Source organism: Monopterus albus, unplaced genomic scaffold (genome assembly GCF_001952655.1).
Source record: "Monopterus albus unplaced genomic scaffold, M_albus_1.0 scaffold70.1, whole genome shotgun sequence".
NCBI classification, from domain to species: Eukaryota; Metazoa; Chordata; class Actinopteri; order Synbranchiformes; family Synbranchidae; genus Monopterus; species Monopterus albus.
Genome location: NW_018127950.1, coordinates 2,043,741 through 2,060,132, shown reverse-complemented (window position 1 = coordinate 2,060,132; position 16,392 = coordinate 2,043,741). Strand labels below are relative to the sequence as shown.

General features: G+C 41.2%; 2 protein-coding genes across 2 annotated transcripts in view; one reads left to right on the top strand and one right to left on the bottom strand.

Annotated features, from left to right (window-relative positions):
- Positions 1 to 2,178: 2,178 nt before the first annotated feature.
- hexim1 (HEXIM P-TEFb complex subunit 1) lies at positions 2,179 to 4,085 on the bottom strand. Its single transcript, XM_020605555.1, has one exon. The coding sequence runs from the start codon at positions 3,746 to 3,748 to the stop codon at positions 2,663 to 2,665; it is 1,086 nt and encodes a 361-aa protein (XP_020461211.1). The 5' UTR covers positions 3,749 to 4,085; the 3' UTR covers positions 2,179 to 2,662.
- A 3,497-nt stretch (positions 4,086 to 7,582) lies between these two features.
- plcd3a (phospholipase C, delta 3a) overlaps positions 7,583 to 16,392 on the top strand; it is a 25,542-nt gene continuing 16,732 nt past the window's right edge. The window contains exon 1 of the mRNA XM_020605558.1: positions 7,583 to 7,979. Coding sequence (XP_020461214.1) covers positions 7,910 to 7,979 — 70 coding nt within the window. The 5' untranslated portion in view covers positions 7,583 to 7,909. The remainder of the gene's footprint in view (positions 7,980 to 16,392) is intronic.

Below are 16,392 nucleotides of genomic sequence, written 5' to 3'. Positions count from 1 at the left end.
ATTTTGAATTGAATTGAAAAAGTACTTTTATTGTGATTTCACCTCTTGGGTGTACCTATTCAAAGGAGACATGACTTTAACCTGTTTTCCTCAGAGATGGCCTTTCTCTCTGATTCTCAGCACTGTGCAGAGAACCTTTCTCTCATGAGATACACTCGTATCGTCATATCTGGTGACTATACGTTCAACGATGTTGCCTCAACATGTGCACAAACTTTCTAGTTACATGTAGCGAGATACGAAGAGTATTCTGGTTAATTGTGACGTTATACTGGATGGTGTGCAGGCAGCTCAGCGCCACACTGTGATGGCTGACCTCATTTGTTTTGTCATTCATGTCGAGGATTACTGAGATCTTCAGATCTGCTCATATTTACTGAGATCAACACAAAGTATGTTCAGTCTTGTAACAGAGACAGAGTCGAAGCCTAACGGTGTTAACTGACTGTTAAAACAGTGAGGTGCATTTTCACTTCAAGTGAACTACGTTTTCGCCACATCCCTTCTGAGGGTTCATCTGTCCGTGTGTTTATTACCTTAAGGCCACGTGACGAAGAGTTTTCCATAAGGCCAGGCTCTACTACATCCTACCTGACTGGAGAATTGGTACATTAGAGGAAATGACTACAAAATGTCTGCTAACATGAGTATATTGTTTTCATCTCTCATCATGGACGTGGAGCCAATTTGCCATCAGAAAATAACACAAGCAGGAGGTGCAGCTAACAGAGTCATAAGAGACTCACTTGTTTTCATTTGACCAAATCACCCAGTAATGATAACGATAAGTAATAACGGTATATTATTGTCTTACCTCAAGATTTTTTCTACAAGTGCCTGATTTCTAAATGTGTTTTTGTTCTGCGGTGCCATGCTTGGTTCTTATCTCTTCGATTACTTTTTTTTTCTGGGTCTTCTCCCTCCTCTCCTGTGGTTGATGGTATAACTAAGGCACTGACCCAAAGATGTGTACATTAAATAAGCGAGAGGCTGCAAAGAAACACTTAAACAGCACACTTCAGGCCAAGGACATGTCTATGCACTCTCTGCTTTGTGTTAAAACACAGGCACGGACAGCTCTTACCGACACTGCTAAGAGAGAAAAGGCATAGTGTTCTCTCAGCTGCTTTCCTAACAAACTGAGGTCATCTCTCTTTGCCTAGTGATCCACAGTGTGTGAATATGGTACACCTAACAATCCCTATCCTAAAACTGCATTAGTTCATGTTAGACAACATTCAATTACCTGTGACTTCATGAAAAGTCAGAGGAACCCACTTCATCAGTTTGTGTGTTTTGTCTGAAATGTGATTTACCTAATATTGTCATTGTTGTATTTTAAAAATCTTTTTGTACATACTCTTAATATGTAACATACTGTATTGTGTACATTTGGAATTGCTTTCGAGTATAACTAATATGAAAATGACTGGACTTAAAGGTTGTCCGCTTGAAACCATTTCCCTCATGGCTGTGTGCTTTAAAGCAAGGTTATATGATGTAAATAAACAGAACTATGATAAAAACAAATCTTCATGTGTTTGTTTTTGCAAGACACACTTTACATGGATGATGTTTTGCAGCACCATAGGAGCTGAATGCTGCCCTCTACTGGCTGTGGATGAATACGGTCTCTCAAGGCCCCTTTGCACAGGCAGCCTCTAGTCTGGACGCAAACTTCATCTAAAGTAACTACACAGGCTCCATCTTTACCTTGTATGAAGGGTTTCATAATAATGCATCCTTGGAAAATTAGCTGTAATCCTGAGAATCTATTAAAACCGGTGATCATTTACCCAGGGCTTTAGTAGAACACTATTTGCAGCAAATCTTTGGCTTTTGATGTGAGCAGCATTTCTCTTGTGAACACTGTGTTCAAAAAAAGGGAAATAAACCCCCTTTTGCATTTCTTCTTGCGTAATATCCCCATCAGATTGAACTCAGTGTGTGTTAACCTTCATAAAGAGCCCCTCCACCATATCCCATCCCCCCCTTCTGCCATGCCTGTATTCCTCCGATTCAAAGCCCACTGATGTCTGGCCCATTTCAGGATCCTCACAAGAAAAAGCTTTGTGATCACTTGCATACTGACAAAAGCCACGTACAGTAGCTTCACGCTGCAGCTTTTAATAAACCGCTTCCTGTGTCTGAGAGCAGGCTTTTACAACACAACAGATATAAAGCAGAATTTCAATTATTTATTTGAACTTATGTCAACACACAATTGTTAAAATTGACACTCTGGAATTTACTCCTGCACAACAGTCTCTGTGAACTGGTCCAATTAGCTGGAATTTGTTATTCGTTTTTTTGTTTTGTTTGTTTGTTTGTCGGGCGGGATACAACAAAATGTTACAATGTTTCTAATTCACAAATTAAACAGTATATGTCAATGGGTAAGCCTATCTACGAAGTTTACCAGGGGAACAAAATATTTCTGTTGTCAGATACATTCTCTTTATAAAAAGAATCTTGTTTTTGAAATATTTACATTTCTTCTTGAAAAAAATTGAACGGGACAGTCCAAATAGAAAAGAAATAGAAAGTATTGCATTGCAATGCAAGGACTTCGTCCAGATGACAGACTGATTACAGGAAACTGATGAGTAGTCCCATGTTTTTACCTTTTCATGGATTTTTTTTTCTGCTTGACTTGTGTCCTTTAGTTGGTAGCGACTTGGCCCCTGTCCTTGCTCGGCTGGTTCTGCAAAAGGAGCTCAGTGCTTTGGGCCCTCGGTCTCTCCAGTTCCCTCTCCAGCTCTTTTAGGCGGACCAGGGAGCTCTCCAAGGTGCGTCTCAGCCGGTTGTTCTCCTCCTCCAGCCGGGACATGCACTTTTCCAGCTCCAGATACTCCTGCAGCAGCTCCTGTTTGGTCATATTCTGCAAGCTCTCGACGTGGTACATCTCGTAGGTCTCGGAAAAGTCTCTCTGGAGAAACTCCCCACCTGCGTTCCCGGCCCTACCGATACCGTCGCTGCCTCCGCCGCTGCCGTCATCATCTTCCTCCTCGTCGTTGTCGAAGAAGTCCTCCTCGCTGCCCGTGTCCTCCATGCGGCCACCGACCCCAGAGGGCCGCCTGACGCCCGTCTCGGTGTTGAGGTCGGGCTCCTCTCGGTCGTGCTCGTCCATCAAGAACTGTGTGGTGTTATAGGGGGCCACCGGGAGCCCTTTGGCGAACATCTCCTCTCTCAACCGTGAAGCCCTGGCCGTCTCTTTCTCTTCCAGGGCTTTCCTTTCCTCCCAGGAAAGTTTGTAATAAGGCTTCCAGTTGCGCTTCTTCTTAGAGGTCCTGCGCCTGTGTCTCTTCTTGCCCAGACGCGCATAGAAGCCAGTGTCGGAGTCGATGTGCAAACTCTCTACTTGCACCTCGTTCAAAGTCTCCTGCAGCGGTCGGTCTTCACCATTTTCCTCCTGTGAGGTGCGATTACCGTCTTCCACTACAGAAACACCGACTTTCTGGCGAGGCTGAGTGGCAATCGGGCACTTCTGGAGGTCGTTTCCGGCTGCTAAGTCCGGGCACATCTCCCTCTGTTCGGCTTTGATTTGCAGTAACTTGTCTGTGTTGACATCCCCAACGTACTCTGCCTGCTGCTGCTGCTGCTTCTCGTCTCTCTGTCGCCCCCTGTCGCCGTTCACTGGTCCGCCATCGCTGCTGGCTGGGAGATGCTCCAAAGTCTCTACGCTGCTCCCACCTGATGGGCTGCCTGAAGTTTTCAGGTGATGGGTCTGCTCCACTGGCTCTGTCATCCTGATGATCCGCTCTGATGGCTCCACTTTAGCGCATTTTAGATGATGCTCTCAAAACCGAGTTTCAAAGTTCGTTAAAATGTGTTAAACTTAATTAAACAAAAATGTTTTTATTCCAGAACGAGTCTAAATCACCAAAGAAAGTTGAGTTTTTACGTTTGAAAACAAACTCTCCCAAAGTAAACGTAAACGTCCGAACCGTGAACACTTGTTACTCCTCCAAGGGTTTGTCAGAGCAACTGTCGCTAACTAACATTAACTGTTTCGATGCTGTCAGAGCTCTCGTTCACCTAGAGACTACGTTCCACCGTCACAACTGTGTCCAGTGTGCTACTCAAGAAGAGGGAGCTCGAGTTTATATAGCGGCTCCGCCTCTAGCCGTGCGCATGCTACTGCTTGTAGCGCCTAATGGATTGTGGAATATGTGGTTTTCATTCAAGTAAAGCACTAGCCGAGGTCTCCACATCAAACTACATATTCCACAAGCCTACCTTCACGGACGAGCCTTCTAACCAATCAAATGGTAGGATCTTGAGCACAATAAAGCGCAACCCTCTCTTTGTTGATTGGACAAGAGGACAATTTTGCTGTTGCTAAGCTTAAACTATTTTCTGATTGGACATTTAAATAGTCAATCAAAAGTACGTAAATCTACACCAAGAAAGCAGTCCGGGACACTTTTATGGGCTCTACTACCGACAAATAAAGGGGACGCGGTTAAAAGTTACAAAATACAAGTGAATTTAAATACTTTCAAATTACATTATATTGTTGCTGGAACAAATTAGCATATTTTATTCATAAGATTACTTTGCTTATTTTTATTTGCTGGCCACACATATGAACGGCGAATTATTAATACAATGATGCCCCTCCTGCATTTTCAGTAAAATTAAAAATTCTCTTACGGAAACTAGTCCGTTTTGAATGTGAATATTTAAAAAATGATAAATACTGCTCACTTTCAAAATGCAATTATTTTCATGCTTTCTGGCATTAAAACGCGTTGTTGTGGTGCCAGTTGGATCATTAAATGTTTCAGGATGAATATTCTTTGTGTTGTGCGGAGTGATACTTTGTGGGGCAGGGCTCGGGGAACTCTGGAATCAGCGTAAACAAACGACATTTATTGTGAAGCTGCCGCTACAAGCACAGCTCCGAACCCTTCGTTGTTAAAGGGTGGGTCAGGCGATCTCACACTTGCTCAGTAATCCTGTTATCAGTGGACGGAGTGGTGTAGATCGGTTTTAAGTATGTGTTCAGCCCATGGTCTCATACGCAGTGTTAGTTTTACACTGTTGTGTCGTGTTAACGGCTCAGGATAAGCTAGCTAGCTAACGTTAGCCAAACGTTAACGTTAGTAAGTGGGCGCTATATGATGTCGCTTCCAAACTAAACACTCAATTTATAAAGTGTGAAGCCACTATCACCAAAATAAACGTCACGTCTGAGCACAATAATATTGTAAAGCAAATTCTTATGAGTCAGGACCAGTACAATGAAAAACGCCATACTGTGCATAAAGCTAGACCAGCTAATGCTAAGTAACCTAACCTTACATTACGGTGTAGTGTGGCTAAAAAGTTATTAAGCAGCAACAATTTGAACAGATTGAAAATACATGTTTCATGATTAACCATTTGTCGATACCAATGTAGTGAATACGCAACAAAGTAAATGTTACGTACGGAAGTCGCTAACGTTAGCCATCTGCTAACTAGGCCACTGTGTTTATACTGGGTCAGCGTAATTGCTGGAAAGTAAACTCTCCTTAGAGAGTTCTCCATTACAGAGTTTAGGAAAGATGTCAACATTTGCATTTTGACGTTATGTCGGAAACATATAGATATTTGGCTGTAAAAATACATAAACTGATTAAAAATAGTCCTTGTTCGTATTAACCCGAGGTATCAAACTGCGATTAACTAGTTCATTTTCAGGATATAGACGGTCCCTAATCTTGCAAGGCAGCACTGAAGCGTTCCTTTAGTTTACTGCCTGCTAGAACACTAGTAGGGTTTTACACGCAAAAAATCTAATCAGACATTTTCTGTATCACTATAGTCGATATGTGTAAAATAAACTGTTGAAATATTGTAAAAAATGAAAATCTTGTTTTGGAATATAAACATGTTAATGCTGGTTTTGTAGCTACAGTTCTGTATTTTGCACATTCTTTACATACACATACTAGCTTACAGTGAAGGTCTGTTTACACTGCCCCACTGTTCAATGTAAAGGAGTTAGTTAATACACTGACTCAGTTTATAACTGTCCATGTTTCACTATACCATGTACACAAATATACTTTTCTCACAGTTTTCACGAAGAAATGTAATTATGTAAGTGGAAGAAACTGGTTATTCAGTCTGTGGCCTCATATGGTGGGTGACTGCTCTCTACTAACACTGTAAAGACTGGGAATCCAGTGGCTACAAACAACACAGGCCTACTGTTTCTACTAATAGAAGCAGGCAGAGTTTCAGCTCTGGTAAATAAGCAAGCTGATCTGGGGATCCTTTGGGGAAGAGGTGACATGTTCCAGTTAATATGAAACCTAATGACCATAGAGATTGAGAAATCATACCATGCCTTCCCATATTCTGAAATCAAGGAGCAGTGCAGTCTACAAACCAGAGCTGCTTCCTGTATAGATCACAGCTTGTGAGTATTAGCAGACATGGCTTAATCTCTCACCCTGTCTAACATGGTTGCTGCTTGAATTGAAAGGAGATAAAAGATGTTGTTATAGGCTTACATATGGCCTTGAAGTGTAAATTATACCCATCTAAGCATGTACTTTTTAGGTTTGCATGAAGATAGCAAATCCAGATTGGTGTTTGAGCAATAGTGTGACAGAGAGAGAGGCTAACACTGCACAGATCAGCTGCATTAAATGACTGAGTAAAGGAAACATATCACTTTAAGCACACTCCACCCACCCAACCAAACCTGCTTGTTGTGTGTGTGCTCACAATCTCATGCGATCATATGGATGCCTCTGGATCAGGGAAGATCACATTTTATTCTCTCCCTGACAGAACTAGCTCCAGACCACCCAGCTGAGCTCTGTGCCTCTCTGCTGTCTGTTTTAACTCCATTACTAAGGCATAATTCGTTTACAGCCATTGCTCTGGTTCTGTGTCCACCTCTCCTTCTCCCTCTGTCCAGCACATGACAATTTAAATCAATGTAAGCAACATGCACATACATATGGTCGGAGAAGATGAATCTGACATTACAGTATTGATTGTTATTATTGAGAGTTTTGCAGTTACTTTAAACAGCCGCCAGGGGGCGCTGCACGCTAATTCATTGACACAACGTGTTAGACAGTAATGCTTTTCTTCCTGGCTTTTCTCATCTGCCTGTGCTCCGCGTAATCCTGGAGATAAAACAGTTGTTTTCAGATTTTTCTTAAAAGTGTCCCAAGAACATGCACGTGTTTGTTGCCTCTCCTAAATGAAATGTCGGCTGTTAGATGTTGCCAGGTGCTAAGGAAGACCAAAAATTGGCAACATATTACCTAAAGATAGTTTTTTATTTAAGTTTGAGGAGTGACGAAAACGCAACTCTACATTTTAAGTTTTTATATATTCATCTGCTTCTGCTGTAACTCCTGGACCCCTGGGCGCTTCATGCCATACTGACACGTTGTACATGTTCGTGCGGATGAAAAGCAAATGTCCAAAAATCCATAGAACGTTAAAGACAAATTTGGGCTATAGGAGCCCCTCTCCTGGAGACTGTTTTTAATCATCAACTTGTCAGAAATCTGCGCTGTAAGCTTTAATGCAGTGTAGTGTAATAAATGTGCCTGCAGAAGCCAAATGTATGCAGGGGACTTGACCATCCCTGGATCATGGTTTATAGTTCGTCTGTTTGTTGGCGCAGGAGGAGGAGGAGGGGGTGCGTAAAGTGTGCACCGTTTTTGGAGTCATGTTACGCACAGGCATGGAGAACAGCGTCGGGGAGGGACTTTTTACATATGGAAAAGGAATAACTGGCTCGGCTGTCTAGGTCTGTGCTCGGCGTTTCTGGGGAAGCAGAAACACCTGCACCCTCAGACTTCGATCTATTTCCCAAAGTAAACTGGGCAAGTCTTGCGTCTTGTAGTTGTCGCCAGCAGTTTTCGCGGGTGTTTCCTCAAGTTGTGTAACAATGTTAGGCAGCAGTCCCGGACAAAAGGGGAGAGTGGCGGAGAAGACGACGGATCCCATCAGGAGGCTCGGTAAGGACACCTTCAAACTTTTATGAGCAAGCTGAGCTGTTCCCCTGTGTTGCCACATGGTCAACTGTCTGCTGCAGACTGAGAGACAAACACCGGTGCCAGTAGCCTACTGAAATTATTAGCTGTGCTGCTCGTTTTTTATGATGAGTACTTTTCTCTTATGTTGCCGTAGTGTCCTCATGATGCGAACATAGCTGTGCACTGGGATGTTAGTAACTAGTGTTGTAAGTTATCCTATATCACCATAAGTAATTCCTGTCATGTTTATATAATGCACATTCTAATTCAGTAGTAATAAACGGGCTTTGATCAGATTTTTCACTGTTTTCTTTAACATTGCTTAAGTATTTATTATAATAAGTAATAATGGTATTTTTTCATCTTTTTTAAAATAGGGTTACCTACTCATCTTGCTAGATAATATCTTACTTGAATATTATTTATTGCAACATAAAATCTAAAGCATATTTGTCCGTTTGCTCATTAAGCCCCATATTTACTGTCTAGCCATGTTCTTGTGACAGAGTTGCCCCATTTTACACAAAATTTAACATTCAGTCTGTACAAAGAGTAATTTAAGCAACAGTAATATGTCTAATAGGTTTTATTTAAAATGACATCAGTTGTTGGTCATTATAGGTCACTGACACATCAAATAGGGCTGAAATGGACAGAGTGTGTGGGTGTAGTTGAAGTGATCATGTGTTTATGAAGTTGACTCGCTCACTGACCCACTGCTGTCATTCCGGCTCCTCCATTCCCATCCTAGCCTACACCCTCTCAGTCCTGCACTGATAGGTTGCTGCTCCTTCACATAAGCCTTTTTAAGCAATAGCCACACCTAGGCTTAAAATAGACACCTGCTGAGCAGAGATAGAGTGCCTGTCAGAATATCTGAAAAGACACCAGATGTCTGGAAATCTGCTGGTTATGATATTCGACCTGTTTATGCCAAAGGAAACATGCTTGCAGCTAGTAATTTAGTGTAAAATTCATTTGTCTATGTTTTTGGCAGGTAGTTAATTGCCTAATAAGTAAAAAAAGACACCAAGAATTGAAAAGGTGTTCATAAAGTATACTGGGAATTGTATTTGGGACATTTTTAAATACATACAGGATAATTCTTCCTGTATGTAAGTCCCTGTAGGAGGCCCAGATGATACTGGGCGAGAGGTGGGGTACACCTAAGCTGCATGTCGTACCAGGTAAGAACCCACACAGGCACAGGGACATGCAAACTCTGCATTGAAAGCCCCCGGGTCAACTCTACTCCGGAACCTTCTTGCTGTGAGGGGACAGCACTAACCACTGTGCCGCCCTTCCAGCAAACAATCACTTTTTTAAATCAAATATAGTGTATTCATAAGTGATTATCTTTTATGTTCTTGTAACATATCACTGGTGTTTATTTTGGCATTCAGACAACTGAAATCCTGCTCAAGACATTTAATTCACAAGGGCTGTGTGTGTGTGTGTGTGTGTGTGTGTGTGTGTGTGTGCGTGCAGAGAGAATGTGGTTTCAGCACAGTAGTCTATGTTGAACCTAACGCTAATGCCAACACTTGTCTATGCGTTAGTGATGTTTGCGTTATGAAATCATATCTGTGTCCGATTAGCACTCTACTAATACCAAAGCCAGTAAGGTCACCACCCCATCCCCTCCCATCCCTGACCCCTATGCCATGTGTTATTGTACTTAATGTCAAGTGGCTCTCAACCCACTCTGTCTTAGCAGATTTTCAGTCATTACTTACATCAAATGGAAATCACTATACAGGTTTCACAGTCTGGAATGATCTAAGCTCAGAGTTTCTGTGTCACAGGACTAGTTGGACCTGTTTGTGCAAAGATTTGTCACTTGGTGTGTAAGCCTTATTCCTATAGATAAATGTGGCCTGTGAGCCAGAGATTTGTTAGGTCTCAGATAATCCATGTTTGAATCAGACAAGTGACTGTAGATAAATATTTCTTGCCACACATGTCCCCAGCGCAGTGTGTGGATTTCATTTCAGAAAGAGTGCAAGGCTGCCAGTCAGCAGTGTTGTTGTTAACTCGGGAGCTCTGTGAGGGTGGCACAATAATTCATTTGTTGTGAGCACAAACAGTAAGTCTCATTTTTTGCTGTAGGATATTTTACTTATACTGTAGGTTGAAAATCTGGAAAACATGGACATTTTTAGACTAGTTTTCCAGTTTTGTAAAAGTTATGGAAAATGAGAGAAACAGTAAAATGTCTTGGCAAAGCATTGTGTTGTCCTTTTCTTTTGCTCAGAGTAAACTGTCAGAGCACCACAGATAAAATTAGGATTACAGTATGTTGATGAACTGGCAGGATGAGAGGGCTGAAACACCCTGAGCGTGCCACAAACCTGTGGGCTTTTGAGTACACCTAATATCCCATAAGGTTGGTGAGGACACTGCGCACTTGCTAAAAATAAACAGGTATTGAAATTGACCCTGACAAACAAGACATAAATGAAGTGATTCTTCAAACATTAGTTGGCTTGTTTTTTAATACATTTATAATTTAATGCTCTGCTAGTCGTTGGCTTGTTAGCTAACATTATGTGTTTGGTTAGGATGATCAGCTAGTTTTACCTGCAGTGCATCAGGCTTGTGATTTGAACAGTGTTTGTGTGTATGCTGGTTGGCGCTGTGTATGTCTGTGTGTTTGTGTGTGCAACCATCTCTTCCCAGTTTCAGATATGCTGACGTTTTCATGTAGCATATGATATTCTGCCTGTCACCACTGGGTTTTAGAGGTACTGTAAACTTAACGCTAGCTTTGTCTAAAGTGACAAACAAATTCTTTGTTTTTCTGATTCACTTATTGCTGTGAATTGGTGTTGTGCATTGAAGTGTCAGGCCATAATGCTTTAAAACCCAGTTACAGATTAGTGAGACATACATTTTTTTCCAGCCAAGCAGCAACAGACCAGGTCACAAAGAGAGTAAATGCTTCACAAATCTGTACCAGTGTTATGAAGAGTCTTTAAACTCTCTAGTCTAGATTTCACATGTTGACCAGAGATGTTGTTTAATTTTATGGATGTTGAAAAAAGTTACACATTGCAAATTTTATGTCTTCTCAAATCGATTATAATAGATTATTTCATATAGATACTTGTCTGGGTAGAGAAAATGCAGTGAAATTACAAAGCTTTGGATTTCATAGCTAAAATAAAGGTTTTACAAATCTGAAAGTGGGGTTTTAAAATGTAATCAGTTCATCCTTGAGTCCAAGGGGACACGGTCAAATTTGACAAAAATTGCTTATTATTGAGCAAGTGAATGATGTTATCATTATATGTAACCAAAAGCTGCTTATGTTGAACTGAATACAAAGTGGCTGTATGGCTTTTAGGTTCAGCTCTGAGCTGTCCAATCACCATTAGCAGTAGTTTTGCATTTCAAAATAACACTCAATTTGCTTCCAAATCTTTTTCTGGGGAATGTGTCTGCAGATGAGTTGATGCCCCCGAGAGTCACAACTCTAAAGAACTTTTTTCAAGTTTTCCTCAGACCATCTTTTAACTTGCAGATGGGAGCATCATCATTTTTGTTAAAGACTGGACCTTGTATTAAAAGATGCATTCATTCATTCATTTTCTACCACTTAGTCCCTAAATGGGGTCACGGGGGGGGCTAAGCCAATCCCAGCCGGCAAAAGATGCAAATAGATGCCATATTGCCACCTGACCTGACTCACGGGTTCAGCTGTGGGACAGACCTGATATACTTTCTCATCACACATATCGTATCAACAACAGCCTAACTTCTCTATCTTTATGCACGTGTGTAATCTTTGCTAGCTGGCTCTTGTGACCATGGGTATGCTGAGAGAAACACAAACCACATCCCAGGAGAAGCTGGTATGTAGGCCTGAGTGAAGAGGACTCATGCTGGCACAATCTGACCAGCTGACATGCTTATTTTGTTTTTGAGCTTCCTCTTAGCTTGGAGGCTCCCTCACTGCTTTTATGCACCCTTGGAGAAACATGGGACTCATTTATTTATTGTGTGGATGCTTTTCAGCATCCACACAATGCTTCTATTCAGAATTTTTCTAAACTTCATACTTTTTAAAACATTTTGCTTTGTTCTGAAAATTTTGCCCCATTCAAATGAATGGGAAAATTCAACTTCAGCATACTTTCAGCTATTTCAGGTATTAAAATGTTCAGCTCTTCAAGGACATTCATGCTTCTCTGAAAGGTTTCTGATGATTTGTTCTAAGCCTGTATTTTTCTTTGTCCTGGAACAACTTGATTTCACAGACCTGTTTACCAAGCACAGCTTCTATTTCAAAATAACACACACACACACGCTGTCTTTTCACTCCTTGTGGGGACTTTACATTGACTTACATTAATTTCCTGTAGACTTATTCTAACCTTAACCATAACCATTACTTGTCTAACACCTAACCTCATCCTAACCCTAAACCATGTTGCCACCCTAAAATTCAGTGATTTCCTTGTGGGGACCAGAAGCTAGTCCCCACAAGGATGGCCGAGTCCCCACTGTGTGTGTGTTAACAGATTTTGGTCCTCATGATGTAAGTAATACAAAGACACACACACACACATGCACACAACAGCGCCAAATGATTCAAAATTTAAAAAAAAAAGAGGTGGCTCCACTTTCAGATTTAAAGCGCCACACAAGATGCACAAAGCAAAAAACAGACAGTGACAAATTACATCTCAACTGGGGAAAGCTCGGTTCGAAGGCCGGGTGTCCACACTTCCACAGTTTATCAGTTTAAAGGTAAATTGTTGTGGTTTGCACTTGAAGAAGAGAAGCAGCTGGAAAAGCAGCAAATCGATAGACCTTTCCTCCTCAGAGTTAAGTGTTGTTGTCAGAGACACTGGGAAAAACAAAGTGCAGGAAAAAGAGGAAACATAACCAATAAACAGTGGTTTATTGTGTCTTATACTGTGTGTTAAGACAGGAGCTGCGGCAGCCGCTCTTCTGATCTAAAGTGACACACAAGATGATAACAATAATAATGTGCAATAATTTATTAGATTAGTTTGACTAAAACTGCTTATTCGTGTTTTCTAATTTGCTCATTTAAAGGAGCATGTTTTTCCTCATTTTCACTCAACTGTTGTATAAATTCATGAGTTTACTTACAAGCTTATGTGCTATAAGAGTTGCAAATGTCCTGGAGCTGTGTGCGGAAGTAAAGACAGAAATCCAGACAGCGGTCAGAAGAAAGGAGAGAAGGTCAGAAATGACGGGCAGGTTAGGTCTGGACCAGCAAAGATAGTAGGACTGGTGGGTTAGCTGCTGGACTGACAGTAGACATTGGTGGAGGACAGCCACCACTGTAAATTTCAAAGTAAACAAAAATCACATCTGCATGCCTGATGTTTAAGAGCACGTGAGCAATGGTTGCAAGAAAAGAAAACTAAATACACCTGAAAGTCTGTTTTCAGAGAGGGAGATGGTTATTGGTTTCTGCTTTAGTGCATGAACGAGATGAAAGTCTGCTTTATTGCTCTCACTCATTTGCTTTGTTCTCTCACCACTGCGCCCTCTCTTTCATCGACAGTCTATTTTGTTATCCAGAAAGCCAACAACATGGCATAGTTTTACCTTTAAAAAACAACAATGGTCCACCCTTTGTCCTACCAGCACCCCCAGTACATCCCTGTTTTGTGAATGACACAGTACACACGGTGTAGCGGAAGCAAAACTTTGAACCACAAAAATCAGCAATGTTCAATGTAACAAACTGCCCTGATAGTTTGTCACCCGTGGCAAAGTCCTTCCCTGATGAATGGACCTTTTCCACACCTGGAACTCGTCAGTTCACAGTTCCTTCGGTCAAATGCAGGTGGAGTTTATGAGTTGCTCTGAACAGTGAGCAGTATATCAGTATATTTCCTCAACAGAGATAGACCAACCAACACTTTACAGAGCTCCTCTGTAGAGGAGAGCTTAATTGTTCAGCATTGCATCTTATCCTTCTGCTATTTAAACAAAGTCACATCCTTCAGCTGTTTCAGCTTTGGATTTCAGGCATTTCAGCATTTTAAGGGCGATCCTTCAGCAGTCAGCATCCACATGCATTTTCTTCAGGACATGCATTCTTCTATTTGCTACCTCTTTTCAGTGCAGAGCCAGCAGAACCCTTTCTTCTTCTTGTTTAGTCAGTTCTTCATACATTCCAAGCGTTTATGTGTCAACAATTTTATATTTCTTTTTAGCCATGCTAGCAGCATTGCTTTCAGGGATGGCAGTCAAGACTGAAAATCTCAGCAGCTATGGAGAATGTGAAGTTGTCATTATGCCATATTGAATTTTGGGTAAATGCACTCAATGTTCATCATAGAGATGTAAACTACATACATCTATAAGTTAATTTAGAAAAATAAATGCTATCCCATACAGCTACATACAGTAGCGGATGCTTCAACATCATCCAAATATCCAGTTTAGTCTTCAGTCTGATCACAGACAAGAAAGAAATTAATTAATCTGCAGTATTTGTGTTATCTGCTGCCAGCTGCCAGCTAGCATTAGCTTCCAAACCAAGAGATCAGGGTCGTTTTTCAGTTTGTTGCTCTCTTCGGCAGGATTTCAAGGTCCACTATGAGTACAGTTACTGTACAGGTACAGTCCTCAATTGGTTCAGATTGTATCTTAAAGGCAGGGATTATGTTGTTTTCACTGGTGATCTTAAATCTGAGCAGATCACCATGACATGCACAGTCCCCCAGAGTTTGATTCTTGGACTGCTGCTGTTAAACCTACACATGCTCCCTTCGGTTCAGATCATACATGGAAATAACATTGCCTATAATAGTTATGCACATGACACTCTGATTTACTTAGTTCTGTCACCAAGTGACTGTGGTCCCTTTGGTTCACTCTGTCAGTGCTTTGAGAAAGTAAATACCTGGATGCAATCAAATTTCCTTAAGTTAAACAAAGACAAGACTGAAATTATTGTTTTTGGCAACAAGAAGACAAGAATGTAAGTTATTGATCAGCTTGATTCTAGAGCTATAAAGACAAAAACTCAAGTTAGAAATCTTGGTGTCATAATTCACTCAGACCTGAGCTTCACCAGTCACATCAAGATCCTTAGGAAGCAGTCAGCTGGTAGAATCTTGGGTCAGAACCAAACAGGGTGAAGCTGCTTTTAGCTACTATGCTACACACAGATGGAAACAAGTTCCCAACGACCTTAAATGTGCCCCAACTCTAGCCGCTTTCAAGTCTCAACTGAAAACTCAGCTGTTTTCCTGTGCCTTTGTTTGACTGGTTTCTGCGCTGTAATGTCTTCACTGTAACTGCTAGACCTCTGTTTCAGGCATTTTATTTTGTCTTTTTGTTCTTATATTCTTATTTTATGTATTTAATCTCATTTTAACAATTTTTTATCTTCACTTTGTCTTAACTCATTTTATTCTGATTTTAATGTTTATTGTTTTTAATGCTGTTACTGGTTTTCTTTTTGCCTCTGTAAAGCACTTTTAATTGCCTCTGTGTATGAAATGTGCTATATAAATAAAGTTGCCTTAAAAATGTAGGCATTCTAACATGCATGTCAGAGGTTAAACATAAGGTTTTACCTGCCAAAAGTCAGCATGTTAGCATTGTTACTGTGTGTGTTAGCATGCTGATTTTAGCATTTATCTCAAAGCAGTTCTGTGCACAGCCTCACTGAGCAGGCAGCATAGCTGTAGATTCTTATTTGAGCTTCTCTCTAACATTTCTAACTCTGCTGCTTCTCTCTATGCTTTATTGAAATGCATGCATTAGAATGCATTAGCATGCCTGTTAGCCAGTTGGCTTACAGGGCTTTGGCGATCTGATGAAGAGGATGTCAACCAGATTTTCTGCAAGAGATGATGAAAAGAAACCAAAATTAAGCTCTTTAGCCTGAGGAGCTGCCCCTCCCTCCGCTGACACACAAAGAGGCTTTCAGAAGCACATACTGTATCAAAATGTCAGTTTAAATTAACGTGCGCAGTAAACCTTGGATTCGCCCACAGTTGAAGATTGCGCAACTTGTTCTGGCCCAGTCAGATATTAAAACGATGCAGAATGGTAATAAAAGTTTGATCAGTGATATTAGTCAGAGGCAACTAAAGCTGTTTGGGCAGCTTAGTGTGATCAGTGACCTGCAGTTAATCAGGTCCTTGTGCACTGCTTGTGGGAATCATGCATGTGGTAACAGCTTGGAACAACAGGGTGTTATGGATGGAGTGCTGGTAGGGGGATTTCTTTGTGTTCAACCCTGATGGAGAGAAATTCTTGGCTGCACCCAGTTTGTTTCTGGTTGGGTTGGAGCTGAGAGCAGTTTCTATAGTGCTGTAGCTTCAGGGGTCCTCTGAGGAACTCTGTCAGCCATTTGGCACTGGCAGTATGAGGATTTAACTGTGATTTAAGGGAA